The sequence below is a fragment of the Lutra lutra genome, chromosome 6, assembly GCF_902655055.1.
Source record: "Lutra lutra chromosome 6, mLutLut1.2, whole genome shotgun sequence".
In the NCBI taxonomy this organism is placed as follows: domain Eukaryota; kingdom Metazoa; phylum Chordata; class Mammalia; order Carnivora; family Mustelidae; genus Lutra; species Lutra lutra.
In genome coordinates this window covers 66,424,386-66,444,866 of record NC_062283.1, presented here as the reverse complement: position 1 = coordinate 66,444,866, position 20,481 = coordinate 66,424,386, and the positions used below count along the sequence as shown (strand labels likewise).

The following is a 20,481-nucleotide window of genomic DNA, read 5'->3' as shown; positions in this document are numbered from 1 at the left end:
TGGCCGCTGCCCAGGCCCCCTGCCAGGCTCCACTCCCTCCCCTGACTCACCATGCTAATTCGCTCTGTTTTCTGATGCTCAGGATCACAGGCTCTGCCTTTCTCTCTCCTCTCCTTGAGTTAGAGACCTGCAGAGCCACCCACCGTGGGCTCCCACAGCACAGTTGCCATTCCGGCTTGTCCTGCTGGTCCCCTTGGCAGCGGTTGGCCCCAGAGACTTCCCTGACACCCACCAGGCCATGTGGAAGCAGGAAGGGGCCAGAGCTGGAGTTTCTTGGGCTGATCAAGGGAATGGCCTATGGAAAAACTTGACTCCGAACGACACAGTTAGGGGTGAAGAGAAGGACCGGGGTGTCGTAGGCAGGGTCGTGGCAGGGAACACACTCAGGTGAGAATCTGAAGAGGATTTAATGGAGGGGACATTTGCCAAGGTTGGGCAGGGTTAAGGGGCCATGAAGGTGTAAAGCACCAAGGACTGTAAGAGGAGGAAGTTTAAGTATTCCTAGACCTGAGTGGAGCCTGCATAGGGCCCTGGGGCCCCATGATAGCCGGAGGTGGTGGTGATGGAGAGCCCACCCAGCAGGGCTGTGGCCAGAAAGGCCCTCCTACCTTTTACTTGTGCCTCCCACTGGGCAAACCCGTAGAGGGCAGGGAGCCCAAGCGATGCTGTCCACATTGGTCAGTCTTCTGGGGTGCACGGCAGGGCAGAGGGATATGTGACCACAGAAAGAATTAAATTAAAAAGAATGACCAGACACTCGGGTTAGGTCCATGTCAGGAGATGGGGGTGCCAGTGAGACCTCAGGGTGTGTGAGTGTGTTCATTGAGGAAAACGGGGTGACCCCTCACCACAGGGCTGAAGAGGTCAGCTCAGCGGCTCAGGCAGTGGTGCTGCGGGAGGTCAGAGCCCCCTTTTTTAACTGGGGTATGGCATCAGGGAGGCTTCCAGAGAGAGGGGGCATCAGTGCCAGGTCTGAAAGAACAGAGAGATGGAGAAGGGGGAAGGAGGGCCCTCCGGGAGGGGAGAACAGCCAGGCATCACCTTGGAGATGGAGCTGGGGCCAGCCTCGGGCCTCAGAGCCACCTGACATCCAGGGATAGGACACCAGCCAAACCCTTGACTTCTGAGCCCTCTCACTCAGCATTTGGGACCCCAAAGGGCAGAAGCAGATGACTCAAGGAAGGAACGTGTTCGGAGGAGATGCCTGGCATTAATAAGACTTTGTGAGCCAGAAGGCTTGAGTGGCTGCTGAGAGCCCGTTGCCGCCCGAGGGCCATCTAGCAGCCTCGTTTACCCACAGACAGCCGATCCGCTCGTTACAAATCATTCCGGTCTAATTAGCGGCACCCCCTCCTGATCTCTACCTGTTTGTTAGTTTAGTTCTCATTATAGGAAAGTCATAAAAGGCTTTTAAGATGGCCTATAACTCACAATTCTCAGAAACTCTGACAGGTGCCTCCCTTGAGTCTTGTCAAGCCCAGGAGCTTTCTTGGCAGGCCAGCAGGCCAGTGTTGCCCCAGGGAGACCAGGGCCAGAGAGTGGCCCTGGAGGAGTGGTGGCTGAGGTGGTGTCCTGCCCCAGTCCCGGCCTCACTGAGGGAGTGCCTTCTGGAGAAACTGGGGTGGGGGCAGTGCAGGGCTTTTACCGTGACCATGTCTTAAAGGCCTCCTACACACCAGGCACTTCTCATGCTTTATCTCCTAATCCTCACACCACATACCTGGGATGCCATTACCGTTCCCATTCTACAGATGAGGAAACTGAGGCCCAGCAAGGTCTGCCCGAGGTCCCACAGCTGGTTGAAGGCAAAGCTAGGATTTGAACTTGGGTCTGTGTAGTTCAGAACCTGAGCTCTTCTGCGCCATGACTGACACACTACACCTGTCCCCCAACCCAAGCTGATAGCTTTCAGTTCCAGCCCTGCCTTTGACCCTCATTCCACTACACTGGGGAGGGCCTGGGACTCCCCACCCCGAATCTGAGCCCTCCTGTCTGTCAGCCGGGGCCTAGTAGCCCTCGCGGGCCGCTGCTGTTGCCAGGGTGCAGGAGCTAATGGATTCATGAGCAGCTCTCCACAGCCCTGAGAGCCTGCATCCACGTGGAAGGGCGGCTGTTAGCTTGATTACAGACGCCACTGCAGTTTCCGGGCGGGGAAGTGTTTAATTGGGGGTTTTATTTCCAGCACCAGGGTCCGACTTAATGAAATATCCCTGGGCCTCCTGGCATGCGGCCGGTGGCCTCCTGGTGTTGACAAGACCAGAGCCAAGCCCCTGGCTGTGATTTATCAGCCGCTCCTGGGCCAGATAAAGCTGAGCTGATAAGCAGGGCTGGGCACGGACCCACCCCACCTCCAGCCAAGATGGGCATCTGGGGCCAGAGGCCTGGCCAAGAATGAGTCCTGGCTTTTAATACTGGCCACTAATGAAGGCTAATTGACAGACACACTCTCATGGGCTCCCTGAGCTTCTTGGGGACGCAGTGATCCCTTGACACGGTGCCAGTCACACATCTGGGCATGTACCACCTCCCCATCTTCCAAGCTGGCCCTGGACAGAAGGCCCAAGAATGGGGCACACTGCTGGGGATCCACACTGGCCGGAGAAACTGCTGGGAGGATGCTGGGAATGTTAGCAAACCCAAGCCCAGAAGAAGGGCAGACAAGAAATGGCACGTGGCCATGGTTGACTATTAGCAATGAGCTTGGCTGTGAACTTACGAACTCTGAATGTAGAGAGCTGGGGCTCTGGATCCTGACTCTGCTACTTCCTGGCTGGATGAACTTGGGCAAGTCACCTGGCCACTCAAAGGCTCAGTTTGTCCATCCATAAAATGGGACTTGCCACGCCTACCTTGGAATGTGGTTGTGTTGTTCAAAGTTGTCAGGCATGCCGCAGGTCAGTGTGTAGCTTGTAGAGAGGCTGTATAAGGTGCATGTGGAGAGGGAAAGCAATTGTGGGTGCACTTGTGTTACCTGTGGTATTATTAGGGTGTATTGGGGTCACCCTACTGTGGGCTGAGGACTGGGTACAGTGGTGGTTTTTGCCCCATTGCCATATCCTCTCCCTTCCCCCTGGGCCCTCTTCCTCCTTTCTCCTCCCTTGCTGTCATGAGAATGGGTTGCCGTGAGGGCTCTGACATCATTCTCACTCCCTATGAGGTAAGCCCAGATCCTCATCACTCCTCTGACATTATCCCGCCACTGAAGACTGGCTTGGCCTCATCTCAGAAGATTCAAGCCCTGGTGAAGAATTCCAGACATCCATGCAGCACATGAGAAAGGCACTGGGTCCTGAGAGGAACCCTCCCAGTTGCTAAAACCAGACCTTCCCCTGCCTTTGTTTTGGCCTGATTTTGTTCATAAACTCACTTGAGAGCTAGTGGGACTCCGCTCTTCTCACTGCTGGAAGTCCCGCCATTAGGTTGTCAGGTTTTTGCTTCTCTTCCAGGTTAAGTCTCTTAGAATGCAGGTCCTTCTAGAAGCAATGATGCTGCAAGCTGATTTGCCCTACTGTATTTCCAGATACTTCTGTCTCTTCAAGAGGGCATTGGTTCAGGGCTTGTTTATGAAGGAGAGTGGGAGAAAGGAGAAGAGTGAACAGGGAAGCAGCCGTGGGTGACTGGAGGTCGGTGGTAAGGAAGGACGAGGGTCTGACTGACAGCCCCTGCAGGTGTCTGACATACCAGGAGTGGACAGACTAGTGGTTTGTGAACAGCAAGACAAACCCCTGGTCTAGATGGCTGCGACCCTGCTGGGCCGTTTCGGGGCAGGCCCTGGGGTTGGGGGGCTCCCGTCATGCACACGTGTGAACGAGTCTCTTCCCACACACAGTTCTCACTGCTGCTGCTCCACTTGGAAACTTCTGACCAGGGCTTCCTACACTTCTCCATTTTCCCTCCCTCCCTCCCTCGGCACCTTCATCTCATAGCTGGTCCTTAAAATTTTTTAGTCCTTTAGAATTTTTTAATCTTTTAAATTTCATCCTGGCTCCAGTTTCCCTCATGGATCTCCCTGAGCTAATCTAACCCTGTTTTGACCCTGGTTTCCTAGTCCTGGGGTCAGACTTCCATTTACCTCCAGAGAGGTAATGAGACATTTCCTTCCAGGCACAGGTAAGCCCCTCATTCCCTCTCATGACCCCGCAGTGAACCGGGGGCCTGAAGCCACCGACCTCCCTGGGTAGGGGGATGGTGGGGCGTGGTAGACTTGATGTGAATGGGCATAGAGAAGGTCCTATCCCCAGCTCTGCTGGGCCTGTGTTTGATCTCTCTTAATTTGCATTTATGCCATAACTTTCTTTCTTTCTTTTTTTTTTTTTTAAAGATTTTATTTATTTGTCAGAGAGAGAGGGAGAGAGAGCAAGCTCAGGCAGACAGAATGGCAGGCAGAGGCAGAGGGAGAAGCAGGCTCCCCGCTGAGCAAGGAGCTGGATGTGGGACTCGATCCCAGGACGCTGGGATCATGACCTGAGCCGAAGGCAGCTGCTCAACCAACTGAGCCACCCAGGCGTCCCATGCCATAACTTTCTGAGGACTGTTTTTTTCTGTGAGAGTCTTCATTCCCTGAATCCAGAAACTGTGCTTCTTCCTTCAGGCTGGGAGCTCTCTGAGGACAGGGGCTGGAACTCTCCCTCCTTTCAGACTGGGAGGTCTCCAAGGACTGTCGCTATCCCCAACATCCCCATTGAAGGGAGGAGCTGGGTCTTCCCCCTTTGAGTGGAGTGTCCCCAAGGGCTGTGCCTCTATCATGGGTCAGGCATCTGATTGATGGTCATTTAGATATCATTTAGATCAGGCCATCTTTGAGGATAGGAGTGTGTCATTTCTATCAGATTAGGACTTCCTAAAGGCAGGGCTATGTCTCCTCCCTCAGACTAGGGCTCCCCGAGGACAGAGCTATGTCTTCCCCCTCAGACTGGAGCTCCCTGAGGCAGGGCTGTGTCTCTTCCTCCCTCTCAGCTCTGTATGCATCTGTTGCAGGGTCTGTCCTGTCTGTGGAATGTTGGAGGGAGCCAGGGACTGAGTCCCGAAAACCAGAAGTCACAGTGGGTGTCTGTGGAGCTGTCAGGTGATCAGCGCCAGACCTTGTCAGGAGTGTGATTTCAGGCTAGAAGCATGACATGGAAATAGGCTAGAGTTGTCTCATCTCAAAATCATGACTTCATCAGACTGCATCCCAGGATGGCCAAGAGGAAAAGGCTGAGGTGGGGCTGGGTGGCTGCCTTTCCTGTCCTGGGCCACATGCGCACATGACAAGACGGGAGGACCTGAGAGTGTGTGTGTGTGTGTGTGTGTGTGTGTGTGTGTGTAAGAGGTGTTGCTAACTCCTAAAGGCCAGTCCTGGGGGAGCAGAGGTGACCTTTGGGGGGGGCAGGAATGAGGGACCTGTGGCGTTGGGCCAAGGCACAGCTCGTGCGTCTCTCTGCCCAGTGCTGCAGGGCCGGGTTTACCGATTCTGCACAGCGGAGGGCCTGTGGCTGCGCCAGGACAACTCCAGCTCGCCCTGGAGGAACCTGTCAGAGTGCGAGGAGTCCAAGCGAGGGGAGAGAGTGAGTTGTAGATGGGGGCTCTGAGGCAGCGAGGGGTAGCAGGGTCACAGCATAACTGGAGCTGGGACCCCGGGCATCTGGGCGGCTGGTCTGTGGCCATCTTATCTATCCCCCTGTCTCTGGGGCCTTTGCACACCATGCTCGCTGGGCAGAGGTGATATGTGTTCACCCCGCTGGCCTTTGGACAAGGCCCTAGACAGCCAAGGGCCATGGCCATAGGTTATTTTCTTTCTTACTTCTGGGGTCCCTTGTGCAGCCTGACTCAGGGCCCAGCCTCTGCCCCTGTCCCCTGAGGAAGGGGAAAGAGGGAAGGGGGAGAGGAGGGCGTGGGCTACCTCATGTGCACCATATCCCTCGTGTGCACACAGAGCTCCCCAGAGGAGCAGCTCCTGTCCTTTTCCATCATCTACACGGTGGGCTACACGCTCTCCTTCTCCGCTCTGGTCATCGCCTCAGCCATCCTCCTGAGCTTCAGGTAAGAAGTGGGGGGGGGGGGGCTTGAGGGGCTGCTCCATCCCAACGCCCCACTCTGTCCCCAGATGAGGGAGCAGCAAACTAAAGTGACCATGCAGCAGGTTCTGCTCCTAAGAGATCTCTGGAGAGCCTGTCCCCTTCCCACATACAAGGCTGAAAACATGGACTAGGACACTGTATGCTTGGTCTAATCTCCACTCTGTAAAAGCATGCTTAGAATACTGCAAAAAAGGAAAAAAAAACAAATACCACACAAGGAATACAAAAGGCACACACCCCCAAACCTTAGTAGTGGGTGGCAGGATTAGGAGATATCCTCTCCCGTGAGCCCGCAAAGCTTAAGTAGGAATTCATGATGATTTTAGATAAGAGCTCAAGGATTTAGAGATTTGCTTGCTCTCTTTGGAGCTTATCAGCCCCATGGAAGAGGTCTTTCTATGGCTAACCTTGATGAGCCACTCCTTCCAGAGGGCCCTCTTCTTCCCACTCCCTCTGCACTTGGTGGGTGAGTGGGAGGGGCCTGGGTTCAAGGTCAGGAGGGATTTTGAGTGCAGGGACCTCAGGCCACCAGCCAGCAGAAACAGGACAGGCTTCATTCCTCTTGCTGCCCCCATTGGCACCTGGCACAGTGAATGCGGGGCCACAGTCAGTGCTTAATAAATGCATTCACTCAAAAATAAAATAAATTAAAATAAATGCATTCACTCAGTGAACATTCCCCCCTTGTATTATGAAGTATTTCAGCAATCTGAAAATACAGTGGCTGCTATGGATCACTCTTGTGCTCAATACCCAGCACAGTCAAGCTGCCCTGGGGGGTTCCCTCCCTGCCACTGCCCACCACCCCCCAACCAGAGGGAACCCCCGAAGGGGCTACTTATAATTCCCCTGCATCTCTATATCTCTCCCACCTTTTTAGTATCTATGAAAATATGTAGCTGCGGGTTTTGCATATTTTTAAGGGCATGTTGTACAACCCCTTTTGCAATGTTATTTTTGGCCTGGTGTGTTTTTGTGAGATTCATTTGTGTTGATACAGGTAGTTCTGTTTCATTTATTTTAACTGTCACTCCAGACTCTGTTTATAACATGTTACAATTTATTTGTTATCACTTTAATGGGTACTTAAGGTTTTCCATTTTTTCTTTTCCTCTGAATTACAAACCTGGCTACAAGCAACATTCTTACTTATGACCCCTTGTGTATTTCTCCCCCCCCCCCCGGGGGTGGGGGGGTGGGGGGTGGTGGCTGGGGCGCACACCTCTGAGTAGAAACGGCTGCTCTGAACACCACATGATTTTATTTATTAGGTGAGGTTGCTCTCCAAAGTGGTCATATTTGCCCTCTTACCAGTAATAAATGAGAATTGCCTTTGCTTACCATCTTCACCAGTAGTTAGTATTTTTACCTAATTGTGGCTAATCTGAAGTGTGTGAAATATCTTGTGATTTTAATCGGCACAGCCCAGATTCCTAGAGGGATCAAGCATTTGCGTCTGCTTCATTCTGTGAATCACTTACTCCCATCCTTTGCTTACTTTTTTTTATTGGCTTATTTGGCTTCTTCTTTACTATTTTGCCTTTCATTATATATTCTTGATCTTAATCTGGGGTATATCCTCTCTTCATCTGTGATTTATTTTCTCACTCACTTGGTGGTGGCCTTTATACCTGGAAGTCCTTAATTTTAATGAAATGAAACATATCGATGTATCCATTTTTACTGATAAAATTTATCAGTAAATGTTATTAATTGATACAGATTGATTTTGCCAATTGATTAAAAAAGACTATCAATTTTTTTTTTTTCCCCAAAGACCAAATTCCTTTATGGTCTTGTTTAAGAAATCTTTCCTTATCCCAGGGTCATAAGTTCTGTGCATTCCTTCTGGCTCTTTAGTCCACCTGGAATTAATTTTTGTTGATGGTGAAATTAAGAGACTTAATGTTGTTTCTATATACACGTCAAGTTAATTGCTTCAGTACCGTTTATGATAGCCCATCCTTTTCCCTTTGGGTTTAGGGCACTTACTCTGTGATGCAGCAAGAGTTATCTTCGCCTGGGTTGCTTTCTGTCATCTGTATTCTTGCCCGTTGGTCTATTTATCTGTCCGATTGCCAGTATCATGAGGGCTTAACTACTATAAACTCATTGAAGACCTCAGTTCTCTTAAAGTAAAAGCACACTTTGTGGTTCTTTACGTGTGTCTGGTGTATTCTTGGCCCTTCGTTCTTTGTATGTTTTGAGAGTTCCAGGAAAACAAAAAAACCCCAACCCCGTTGGAGTTTTTAGTATGGCTATTTAATATTTAATACGGCTATAATTTATCAGTTACAGTGGCAAGAATTACCACTCTCAAAATAGGGAGTCTTTCTGTCCATGGACGTGGGATTTTAAGTCTTCTCTAACAATTTTAAGCAAGTTTTATTATATCCTCCATAGAGAACTTGCCCATCTTCTGTTGGACTTTTTTCTATGTAGCCAATTAAAAAATTGTAAGTGAATTTTTGAAATGTGTTTTTTTAAGTGTTTATTGCTGCTCTACATAAACGCACATCAGCAACCTTGCTAGATGGACTCTCCTAATTGGTTCTAATAATTTGTGAGTAGATTATCTTGAATTCTCAACGAAGATACTCTCCCCTCTACAAATAATGACAATTTTGTTCTTTCATTTCCAATTCTTATGATTTTTTTCCCCTTGCACTCTTCAGCGGCCAGGATCTGGACTATGATGTTCAATAGACGTGATGATAGCTTTGTTAGGCTAGGCAATTCTTATTTATTTGAATTTGAAGGAAATGCTTATAAAATTCCTCAGTTAAGAATGATGTTTGCTCCCAGTGTGGTTCGATAGCCCTTATCAAGTTAAGAAACGCCCTTGTATTTGCAGTTAGCTATGCGTTTTTTACCTGAAAGGATATTGAAATTGTGTCTAATACTTCCTGAATTCCGACCATGTGCTTCGCCCTAGCCCTCTGTGAGGCAACCTTGAGCATGTGAGAGGTGGGTCCTTTCCTCAGGAAGTCTCTCTTGGGCCAAGGGGTCCTCTTGGCTTACACACCACTCTGTAGAAAAGAAGACGCCGTAGAAGGAAGGACAGTGTGGACGGAGGGTGGCAGTGAGCACACACCTGAAGGCTTCGTGGAGAGGCAGGACTTAACATTGGGCTGAGAATTTTCAGGGTTATGAGGAAGAAGGGCATTTTCAGAGGAAGAAAAGACAGTCCCAGAGACAGACACATGCCTGAGGGGGTTCGTTAGCTTGAGAACTGAGGCTTGTGGAGCAGACCCACCGGCCATCTTGCCAGGAAGGAGCTCTGCTTTGTCCCACAGACACCTGCACTGCACCCGGAACTACATCCACCTGAACCTGTTTGCGTCCTTCATCCTGCGAGCCCTGTCCGTCTTCATCAGGGACGCGGTCCTCAAGTGGATGTATAGCACGGCCCCCCAGCAGCACCAGTGGGATGGGCTCCTCTCCTACCAGGTGTGTGGTTCGGTCAGGAAGGGCCCCGGGGAGGGTTGCACAGTCAGGGAAGGCAGCCTCTCCCGCCCCACCCAGACCTGGTACAAAGAAACGCAAAAGCTGCTCCCACCTGGTCCTCAGGGAGCCCCCAGTCCGATGGGACAGGCAGTCCCCCCTTGGGATCCCCCAATCTAAGGAGGTGGACCCTCTCCCTGCCCCTAAGGAGTTCTGTCTGACCCAGGAAGGGGATTTGGGAAACGGACCCAGGCTGGACTCCCAGCTCTGCTCCTTAACTATCTGTAGAGCTTGGGGTGAGTCGCTTAACGTCTCTGGGCCTCAATTTTCTTAGCTGTAATGGGGCTAATGGCTTCTGCCACCACCGTAGTGATTCAGTGTGCTAAAGCAGGTCCAAGTTCTTAGCGCTGGCCCTGGCAAGAAGGCCTTAGCTCACTCCTCCTGCATTCAAGGCAGGAGGGTAGAGACTGGGGCAGGATGGGGAGAGGGGCCAAGGGAGGCGGGGGGGCAGAGCTGTTGTCCCCTGGGGACCCTTTCTCCGCCCCCAGGATTCTCTGGGCTGCCGCCTGGTGTTCCTGCTCATGCAGTACTGCGTGGCAGCCAACTACTACTGGCTCCTGTTGGAGGGTGTGTACCTGTACACGCTTCTGGCCTTCTCCGTCTTCTCCGAGCAGCGCATCTTCAGGCTGTATCTGAGCATAGGCTGGGGTAAGGCCCACAGTCCTTCATCTCACGTGCTCCTCCACCCCAACCTGTGGCGTGGGAAGTGGGAGACCCTGACCTCTCTCAGGACTACCACCCTCAGGCCACCCCCAGGAAGCCGGCTTGGTACTGAGAACACACTGCTGGGCCAGTGGGGCCAGGCCTGCTGGATAACCCCAGATAATGGGACTGTGGTTACCCTCCCCTCCCCACACAACCCTTCCCACTTTATGGAAGCAGAGGCCTCCACCCTGTCTGACCAGATACACCACACACACATACACTAGCGGCCATGGCACGGTCCTCAGATAGCTCTAAGACCCTTGGGGAGGGAGCCCCAGGCCCTGAGGGAAATAGGAGAGTCCTGGAGCTCAGGGTAGGGGGTCGGGAGGTGAGTGCTGAGGGGCTGTGGCTCTGTCAGCCAATGATGATGAGGTGGGCTCCGAGGATCCTGGCAGGGCAGGGCTGGTTAGCCAGAAGCCCGCTGAGGAAGGGTGGACCGCTGAGGAAGGGTGGACCGCGGATGTGCGGGGAGCCCAGCTGGAAATGTTCTAGCCAAAAAAGTTTGCGGAGAACCATTGTGTCCTTTTTTTTGCTGGAACATTTCTGGTTGTGCTTCTGCCTCTCGCCATGTGGGATTCTGATGAGGACATGGGCTGAGGCCCCCCCCCCCCCCCCCCCGCCACTGGCAGCCCCGCATCTCCCCCCCCCCCCCCCCACGACAGGGAAAACGAATGCAACAGGGAGTATTCAGGGACAGAGCCAGAGAACCTTGCCCTCTGGCCCTTCCTAATCTGCCCATGGCCCTGCCCCCCACCTCCAGCTTGCCATTCAGTCATTCCCTACTGTCATTCCTTCCTTCCCCTGCCTCAGGTTGCTCTGACCACTCTGCCCTGACCTCTGACCTCTGGGGACTTATGGCCTCAGTCAAGGCCACGTGAAGTCCCCCTCCCATACAGGCTCCTCATCCATTCAGCCCACCTCCTCAGGAAGCCTCCACTGGTTGTCTGGCCCTCTTAGCCTCCCTACCCCTGTCCCCTCCCTACATTCCTTTCTGCTGGTATCCATCAGCCACTTGGCTCTATATGGCCCCATTGTAGAAGGGGGCCTCTAAAGGGGGTGATCAATATCTTGAAGACACTGAGGCCCAGAGGCAGGGCCTCACAGGCAGAGCAGGCCCTGGAACCAGGCCTCCTGACTCCCAGGCCCCTGGCCCCTGCTGCCTGTCATGGAAACTTCTCTGTCCTGTGCTGCCTCTTGAATCCCCTGAAGGCCCAGCTGAGCAAGCTTGGGCCCCTGCACAAGTGGGCGGGTGGGCCTGGCCTCTGGGTACAGCTCCTTGCTCCCACTCTTCCCTCCCCCAGGGCCCATCTCTCCCTGTTCTGCCTTCCTCCCCTCCTAGGCTGGGTCCGTCAACCAGGCAGAGGGCAGCTGGAGAGCCCTGCCACTAGTTGAGGGTGGGTGGCTTTACATCACTGAGGGGAGCTCTGGGAAGGCTGTCCTGAGGGTGGGGGACCATGCCTATCCATTCTGGGAAATAGCATCAGCGCTGTTCGTGCCTGTCTCCATGGCGACCTGAGGGCAAGAACAATCAGAGGGACAGTGTGATATATGCAGAGGAGTGGGGGTGGTTGGTGGAGGGTTGGTGGGGGCACACAGCATCCTAGGGGTTTCTGAGTGGGAAATGGGGGAGGGGCGCCCATCTTTTCCTACCACTTCATGCCGTGGCTCAGGGTCTGAGGGGGCAGAGGGGTAGGACCAGGGGGACCTTCCTTCCATCTTGAGGGATTGGGATGGGAAGATACAGGGAAAGATAAAGGGGCAGGGACAGAGGACACAAAGACAGATCTGCAAAGAGCTCTGTTGTGGGGCCCGGGGACCTAGCCCACGTTGGGGTGCTTGGAAACAACTTTCAGCTTCATGTGCTGGCAGAAGAATCAAAATGAAAACTCGGACACAGCTGGGGAGTCCCCAGAAGACATGTCAGCTTCTTTAGCTGTCTGCCAGCAGCGGGGTGTCCCCGTAACACGCCACAAAGAGGCTGCCTGGGGGAAGGCACGTGATGGAGAAGGGAACCATTACTTCTCAGGGCCAGTCCTATGTGTCTTACTTTGGGCTTTTTCCCCCTCCAGCCTGTCTTGTTGACTTTCTAAGTAGCGGAAAGATGCAGCCGGCCGAGGGCATGTTGTGTTTGCGTGTGGTATAGCTGTGCCCGCATTTTTAAAAAGGCTTTGCTAAGGAGAGGCTGATGAGTGAGTGATGTTCGCTGGGTCTTGTTGATAACACGAGTGAGCTCCCCAATCCTGGAGTGGGGTCTCAGGGAGAAAGGTCAGCAGGTGACTGGCAATGTCCAAGAAGGAGGCGTCCACAGGCGTGCGTGGCTCAGGGAACTGGCAGGTTCTTGCCAGGAGAATTCCCCTGCTCTCACTGATAAATCAATCCACTCGTCATTCCTTCCTTCCATTGTCTTTGAGCATCTTCTGTGTGGCGTGCTATGTTCTGAGGCCTTTGGAAGCCACCCGTCCCTTGTGCAGTCTCACGAGGGCCTGTTGGTAAAGCATCATGGATGCTCAGAGGTCTGGCTTGTGTGACAATAAATGACCAGGGAGAAGGAGATCTGATGAAAACTGATGGTCAGCTGCTGTTTCCTCCGTCCCTGTCTTTGCTGTAATTCCAGGCATCTCTCCTGCTCAGGAGCTGCTCTTGGGGACATGGATCATGGCAACAAGAAAGGCTGGGGAAACGTGCTCTTGGGGGAGACCCCTTAAGGCCACACAGGCACAGGCACGGACTGCCCCCCCACCACACACTCACATCATTGTGCGCACACCTCAGTACGCACATTCTTACCTAGCTCAGACGCCCGCATCTCCCACCCTGCGAGAGGCACCCGTAGGGACAGGCATGGGGAGCTGGTGCAGAAAGTCACTGAAGGTGGTTGGCGTGGCCGTGGGATGGCAGCCCTGTGTTCTAGGTACTAGTCCCACCTGTGCCCTCCTGAGCTCCTGACTCATCTCCTTCTGTTGTGAGGATGGGCCGTCTGTTTGAAGTCAGCAAATGTATTGAGCTCTCAGGGCGAGCCAAGCGCCGAGGCTCTGAAGATGAATGAGGCTGTCCCCTGGGGAGCAGAAGATCCCACAACTTAACTGCTGAAAGCAGCCATTCTTCTCGCAGTTGCTATGGGTGGGAATCTGGGTTCAATGGGGCTGCATACCTCTGGGTCCAAGTCTCTAACAGGGATGCAGTCAAGCTGTCGCCCCCGGGAGGTTGTCACCACAAGTCCTCACTGGAGTCCCCGACAAACTCACTCGGGAGGCTGTCAGGAAGCACAGTCCCTTTGCTGCCTGTTGGCTGGAGGCCTCCGCCCCTCACCACAGGGGCCTCCACGGGCTCTCTGAGCACCCCCATGACCTGGCAAGCAATCAGATTGAGACAGAGAGCCAAGGCAAGCCTTTTCTAACCTTTTAAGACAGTGTTTTATAACCTAATCTCAGAAGTGACATGCCGTCACTTCTGCGCACGTTATCAGTCATGCAGACCAATCCTGACACGGCGTAGGCTACCGCACAGTGCGGATACCGGGGCTAGGGGTCTTGGGGGCCCTTCCTAGAGGCCTCCTGCCACACCAGCTGAGCCTCAGCTGAGTGCAGAGTGTGGACGCTGGAGCTGTTGTTACCCTGGGCCACTGAGCGGTTAGCTGGGCTCTTGGCCTCAAAGTCAGGGTCCCTATCTCCCCTCCAGGCTTCTGCTCAGCCACCTGCAGTGAGAGCAGGTTGGGCACAGGTGGCCAGAGGGGCTTCCAGTGCCTGAAGGAGTTGACTGAATTGGGCACAAGGGCCACAGCAGAGGGAGGAGGGCATCAGAGGGTTGGCCTGTCCCCACCTCACCTGCATGTTCTCCACACTCCATGGTCTTGTCCCTCTGTTACTTGGGTGTCTGCATCCTCATGCCTCAGCCACAACTTGCGGACAAGCTCTGACAGTGTGCCTGGGAGGGAGGGGCAAAGGAGTGAGGACAGATACAGCTGTAACATGGTGGGATCCTCTCTCTGAGGAAGAGTCTGGTGTGTGGGGTGGGAAGTGGGTGTTCGTGCCACCCCCGCTCTCCCATGCTCCCAGACCAGCCTAGTTCCACACCTGCTAGGAAGTGGTTTTGTGGTCAGGCAAGGGAAGGGCATGATGGCAGTAGAGGCCTGGGGAAGGAGAGGCCCCTGGGTGTGCCTGGTGCTGGCTCAGGCCTGCCAGCCCCTCTCCCCTCTCTCTCTCTTTCCCTCTCTCCTCTCAGGTGTTCCCCTGCTGTTTGTTATCCCTTGGGGCATTGTCAAGTACCTCTATGAGGATGAGGGGTGAGTGTCCTGCTCCTGGGTCCCCATCCTCAGATCTCACGTGATTCCTTGGCCCCTGGGGCACATCGCTACTACCTGTTGGGAGAATACACTGAGGGACCAGGAGCTTCATTTACAGATTCAGTTCTCTAGTACCCCTTCCCTGCCCTTCCCTGGGACTGTGTGATGGCAGACGGTGCTGGGTCCAAGGAACATGTAGTGGCTTTTCTGTAATAATTATGAAATGTCTCTGCTATTTTGTGTATAATACTAGGCACACACTTGAGTGTTTGTGGGTTCCTGAAGGGGCCATGTGTATCTTTCTGACCATGTATTTAGGACTCTGGCTGTGGGGTGTGTGTGTGTGTGTGTGTGTGTGTGTGTGTGTGTGTGTGTGGCTTGAAGAACTCTGTGTGAGTCTGTGAGACTGGTTGTTGGGTGGCTCATGGTGGCCGTGTCTGTGTGCCCCTGGGCCTGCTCTGTGAGCTGGGGGCTCTGTGTCTCCCTTCCCCCACAGCTGCTGGACCAGGAACTCCAACATGAATTACTGGCTCATCATCCGGCTACCCATTCTCTTTGCCATTGGGGTGAGTGATGGTGTGGGGGTGGGCGTGGCAGTTCTGCCATCCGGAGCTGCTGCAGAAAGGCCGGGAGATTGTGGGTGTTTTGAGAGGGCCCCAGCCGCCTCCTCCTGTCTGCCCTGCAGGTGAACTTCCTCATCTTTATCCGGGTCATCTGCATTGTGATGTCCAAGCTCAAAGCCAATGTCATGTGCAAGACGGACATCAAGTGCAGGTGATGCGCCCAAGCTGTCTCTGCAGGGTCCCCTCAGCCCTTGTTTCCAGAAGAGACGGACAGATCCTGGGGTGCTGAGCTTGGGACCCCACCTGACCTTCTTCTCCCACCTGGGCCAGCCTGGGACCCCAAGCCTTGTCCTTAGCCCTGGACCTGGGCAGCTCCTGGGCTTCTGGGGGTATTGACCTCTACTTCCCCCCTGCCAGGCAGCCCAGCCCAGTGTGTCTTGGGTGGGAGTGTCTGCTGCCCCAGATGTGGGGTCGGGGCACAGAAAGGGGAAAAGAGTCCAATGGGAGAGATCCAGAACGATGTCTTCACCCCCACCTCCTAGACTTGCCAAGTCCACACTGACACTCATCCCTCTGCTGGGGACCCACGAGGTCGTCTTTGCCTTTGTGATGGACGAGCACGCCCGGGGGACGCTGCGCTTCATCAAGCTGTTCACAGAGCTGTCCTTCACCTCCTTCCAGGTGAGCTCATGACCTCCTCACTTGCCAGGTCGCAGAGTGGCCGTGGGGTAGACTCTGGCCCACACCGTGCCGACGGGCACCTTGGGGCCCAGGGGGGAAGCAGGCTATGCCCAGAGTTCTGTGGCTGGAGCAGAGCCGGGGCTAGAATCGGCGCCCTGCACCCTCACGTGGGACAAGATGCCTTCCCAGAGGCAGCCGTGGGCACCCTGCCTGGCATCACACACAGCGGCTGGATTCCAGGCCGTTGCTGGGTGCAGACACCTCACCAGGGGCTTTGCATACATTGTCCTCGCAGCACCCCAGAAGGCGTGCGGGTCGCCCGATTTTACAGAGGGGGAAACTGAGGCTCGGAGGTGTTAAAACAAGACGTGCCACATCACATAGTTTCCAAAGCCAAGGATTCATCCTCTCCCCTAGTATTAGCTGATCCCACAGGCACAGATGTATGAGAGCCTGGTCTCAGTCCCTCTGGAGGCCTGTGGGAGGGCCACACGCATGTAGACCTGTGCACGTGATCGTCACGTATGTGTGCACATACACACACAGATGACAGCTCTGGAGCAGCGAGTGTGCTGAGTGAGCAGACGGAGCCATGGTGGGAAGATGGCCCATAATCAGAGGACTTCCTAGGGTCAGACATCCTCAAGGAGGAAGAGCTTCTGCAGTATCTAAGCAAGGGGCCTTCTTGTATCTCCAGAAAGGAAAGGAGAAGGAACCCTCCACGTGGGCTCTGGGCCTGCTGGGGCTGCCCATTCTGAGGAAGTGGTTGTTGGGACTAGAGCCCCCAAGGAGTTCAGGGTCTCCTATAGGGCACCTCCTTCCCACTTCCTCCCTGATGACGGGACTCTTGTTTCCAGGGGCTGATGGTCGCCATCTTGTACTGCTTTGTCAACAATGAGGTAAGGCCTGAGGGGGAACGGTGGGGACCCTTACAGGATGCTACCACTCTTATAGGCTGTTCTGGAGTTGTCAAGGGGGACTCCCATCCATCTTTTCAGCTGAAACCCCCTACACATCCCACTAGGCACTAGACCTGAGGAAGCATCTTGTCCATGCGTTGTTTTCTGTACACGGGTCTCTCTCTCTCTCACACGCACACACAGGCATACCCTAATTTGGGTGAACTTGGGGAAGACCCAGCCTGGTGTGAAGGGGGTCCGGAGTGAACAGGTGATGGTTAAAAGATGATTCAACAGTAGACGTACCTAAGTCACATACTGGGGCTTTAATAATCACTATCTTATTTGTCACTGCTTCCCCGACCACCACCAAAAAAAAAAATCCCTGCTAAAATTATGGTTTTAATATTCCCATTTTTCACACGTGAAATCATTGGAGATCAGAGAGAATAGGAAGCATGCCCCAGGTTTGGCCTGGAAGTGGAGGCAGAGCTGGGACTGGAATGCATTCTAACAGAAAGAGGGACGTGCCCACTGTGTGTGTGCAGGGGAGAGCCCCGCCTACCATGGCAAAGGGGTGCATTCCTACAGGGGCTTTCTGCTTGCTGGGGTGGAAGAAGGGGGCTGCTGCTAACCCCCACACCCTTTCCTCTCCTGTGGATCCTCCTGGACCATAGCCCTCCCCTCCCTGAGACTGTCAGCCCCTGGGGAGGGGTACCTGTGCCTATGGTGCCTGGGGAAGGCCCCTTCTACCCAGGTACCCAGTTTTGTGCTGGAGCAGATCAGGAGCAGCCCCATACCATAGGACTGGGTGTCACAAATGCCACAGCACCCCCTCCCCCTTCCTTCCAGGAGGGAAACAAATGGTAATACTAGACGTGGCGCTGGTGCCCTCTGGGGAAGTAGCCACAGCGGGAGGACCCCGGCAAGGAAGAGAGGGTGGGAAATCCTCCATTCCAGACTCTGGGGAGCCACTGGAGGCCTCTCTTAACTCTGTTCAGGCCCAGGTGAGGGTTTATATCTGTGAGTCTGGGGCTCAAATGACCCGAGGACACAGCTCCTCAAAGAGCTGGTGCTCCTGGTGTGCCTTCTGTCACCGAGGGAGTTCGGAGATCTCAAGAGTCTGCATTCATACATTACTTTTACTTGTGCTGTGGGCATGGGGGACATGGCGGTGGCAGTGTGTAGGGACCTTGGTATTTCAGGGAGCCGTGAGATGGCTCAGAGTGCAGTGCGACATGGTGGGACAGAGGTGGGACGAGGGCTGTGGCTTCAGGTCCCTGCTCCCATCCAGGCCCCACCGCTTAATGAGCTGTGTAGCTTTGGGCAAGTCACATGCCCACAGTGGGACACCTGTCTCCTCTTCTGCAAAGTGGAGTTAATGATGCTCAGAGCACATGGATCTCTAAAAGGGAGGGAGACGCTTCCTGAAGGTTTTACTGTGTACAAGGTGCTCACGTGTTCTAGTAAATGCAATGTATGCAGTAGGGGCTATTGTCATTATACAGGTAAGGAAATTAAGCCTTGGCAAAATGAAATGAATAGCCCCAGTTCAACAGCTTGGAGGTGGTGGGGCTGGTGGACGGGGAGGGGTCTCCACTAATGGCTCAGTGCTGGGAAGGGGAGGCAGGGCCAGGCACAGAGTGGCCCAGAGAGGCATTCTGGCCGGTCTCCGAGGGTTTACTGGGCTTTGTGTGGGGTGGGTGGGGGAAGGAGAGGAGGCCGGTGCAGAGAACACTCACAGGGGCCTTGTCCTCCAGACAGGCCCTTGCTCCACGGGAGGCACGTGAGGTACCAGCTAGCTCTTCCCCACACCTGAGCCCTCACAAAGAACTTCCTAAAGAACTGAGGAAAATGCTGAGAGACAAGGAACCGGCAGCTCCGCAGGGTAGCACTTCCCTCAGGAATGGCTCTCAGCCAGAGGGGTGATATGCCTGCTGGCCCTAGAGCTGCTGCTTTACTTCCCAGGGACAGGGCAGGGTGGCAGGTGTCCCCGGTGCGGACTGGAGTGATGAGGCTCCCTTCCGTGCCTTCTCACCTTCTCGGTCCCTCGCGGTTCCTGTTTCCCCCTCCTCCCTCCTCTTCCCCAAAGCCTTGCCGGCAGCACATGCTTCCCCCAACACACACGCGTGCCAGCCTTCCCCACCACTTCTGCAGAAAGTCTCCTGGACCCTGGCTGAGTTTCCTCCCGGCTCTCTTCCATCACCTCCCCGCTTCATCCACCTCTCAGGGCTGGCCTAGTTTTGTCAGGAGGGAGGGTCGGGCACACATCCCACTGGATCCTTGGCAACTAATGACCCCTCAGTCACCAGATCCCCAGCTGGCCTCTCCCCTTGGGCTCTCCCAGGCTCAGGCTGTGGGGTTCAGGAGGCCTGAACTTGCCTTGTTCAAGTACGCTGCCCAGTTCCCAGAGACGCCTCAGGCCCTGGCTCCTCCAGGCACCAGGACAGACATGTCACCTTCACTTGGCCACAAAAACACACATGGCTCCTGGGCTGAGATCTCGGTCCACAAAAGCTGTTCTCCAGGCCCAGGGCTGCCATGGCAATGCCAGGTACTTGTGATCTGAAAAGATGGCCTGGACATGGGTCCTGCCTCAGCTGCCAGGAGCGCAGACCTGGGGAGGGGAGTGGAGGGGGTGGTTCTACCATGGCTCACGTGTCCTCTCACCATGGCTTTGACCCAGAAGCCTGAGTGTCAATCCCAGATCTGCCACTATCCAGTTGTGGCACATGAGCAGTCACTTTGCCTCTTCCCCCAAGTGTAGACAGAAGTGAGTGAGCTTCCCCCATTCCTCCCAAATCCCAGGGCCTGAGGTCTGGCCAGATAGGACTTCTGAAGCAGGGAGTCAGGTAAACTTAGCAGGTGAGGAAGTGTCCCACCATAAGTGCGGGGACAGGTGTCTGGGACTCGTGGCATCACCCCCTCTGTTTCACTGTAGTAACTCCGTAGCACAAGCAGCCCTGTGTCAGATGCTTGTTTTGTCACTCACTCCTTCCCTCAGCTCATTTACAAAGCACATGTGGAGGGCCTGCTGTATGTGGGGCACGGCGCTAGGTCTGGGGATCCAGATGAGGACGAGGTGGTCCTGGCAGAAAGGGCAGCATGGGTCAGAGCTCTGAGAAGTCCCAGGCCTGTCCCTTTTCCTGCTGGTGTCCATGAAACCACCTCAGTCCCTGAAGTAGCTTCCCACAGATGTGCCTCCATTTATCCTCCTTCTCCCCAGCCTCTGCAGTTAAGGCTGTGAGACCAGATGGGCCTCCATGCTGCTGCACAAGCAGAGGCTCCTATCCCCTTGGGGTGTCCCTGTACCTCCTGTCGGCACACTTGCCACAGGTCCCCAGCCAGGCAGTGAGCTGGCGCAGAGCAGGGCAGCTGGACGCACAGTTTGCTCCGCCTCCCTCTGGCACCCACGCCTGGGTCCCCCATGCTGCTGCCCAAGACACCAGGGCAGTCCTGGGCAGGCAGGCTCTGGCCACCGGGCTCCACGCTGCTCTGAAGTCAGGCTCTCCCTCCTCCTCATCTTCTCCCTCCAGCTCCGGTCTCCACATTGCTCTCACTCTTGTTCTCTTCCGTTAAACAATAGGATGGATTGTGGAGGGGACTTAGCTGAGTCACAGAGTTTAGAGATGGAAGAGACCAATTAGATCATCAACCTCATCTCTCTCCTGAGGAGAGGCGGAAAATAAGAGACAACGATAAACAGTTTTATTGGCATATTAATTTAGGCGCCCAAAGGCCTTGACTTGTGTCTCTTAATATAATGCAGTGGATATTTTTTCCCCCTT

At 54.3% G+C, this 20,481-nt stretch overlaps 1 protein-coding gene and 1 long non-coding RNA gene across 2 annotated transcripts in view; one reads left to right on the top strand and one right to left on the bottom strand.

Moving 5' to 3' along the window:
- Positions 1-20,481, top strand: part of GLP1R (glucagon like peptide 1 receptor) — a 32,692-nt gene that overhangs the window by 11,067 nt on the left and 1,144 nt on the right. The window contains exons 4-12 of the mRNA XM_047734633.1: positions 5,428-5,546; positions 5,915-6,021; positions 9,356-9,509; positions 10,052-10,211; positions 14,490-14,550; positions 15,047-15,116; positions 15,236-15,324; positions 15,656-15,794; positions 16,652-16,693. Coding sequence (XP_047590589.1) covers positions 5,428-5,546; positions 5,915-6,021; positions 9,356-9,509; positions 10,052-10,211; positions 14,490-14,550; positions 15,047-15,116; positions 15,236-15,324; positions 15,656-15,794; positions 16,652-16,693 — 941 coding nt within the window. The remainder of the gene's footprint in view (positions 1-5,427; positions 5,547-5,914; positions 6,022-9,355; positions 9,510-10,051; positions 10,212-14,489; positions 14,551-15,046; positions 15,117-15,235; positions 15,325-15,655; positions 15,795-16,651; positions 16,694-20,481) is intronic.
- On the bottom strand, positions 8,404-11,711 carry LOC125102955 (uncharacterized). Its single transcript, XR_007128243.1, has 3 exons — positions 11,371-11,711; positions 10,139-10,195; positions 8,404-9,502 (listed from the first exon to the last, which is right to left on the bottom strand). It is a non-coding gene; the product is annotated as an uncharacterized LOC125102955 (long non-coding RNA).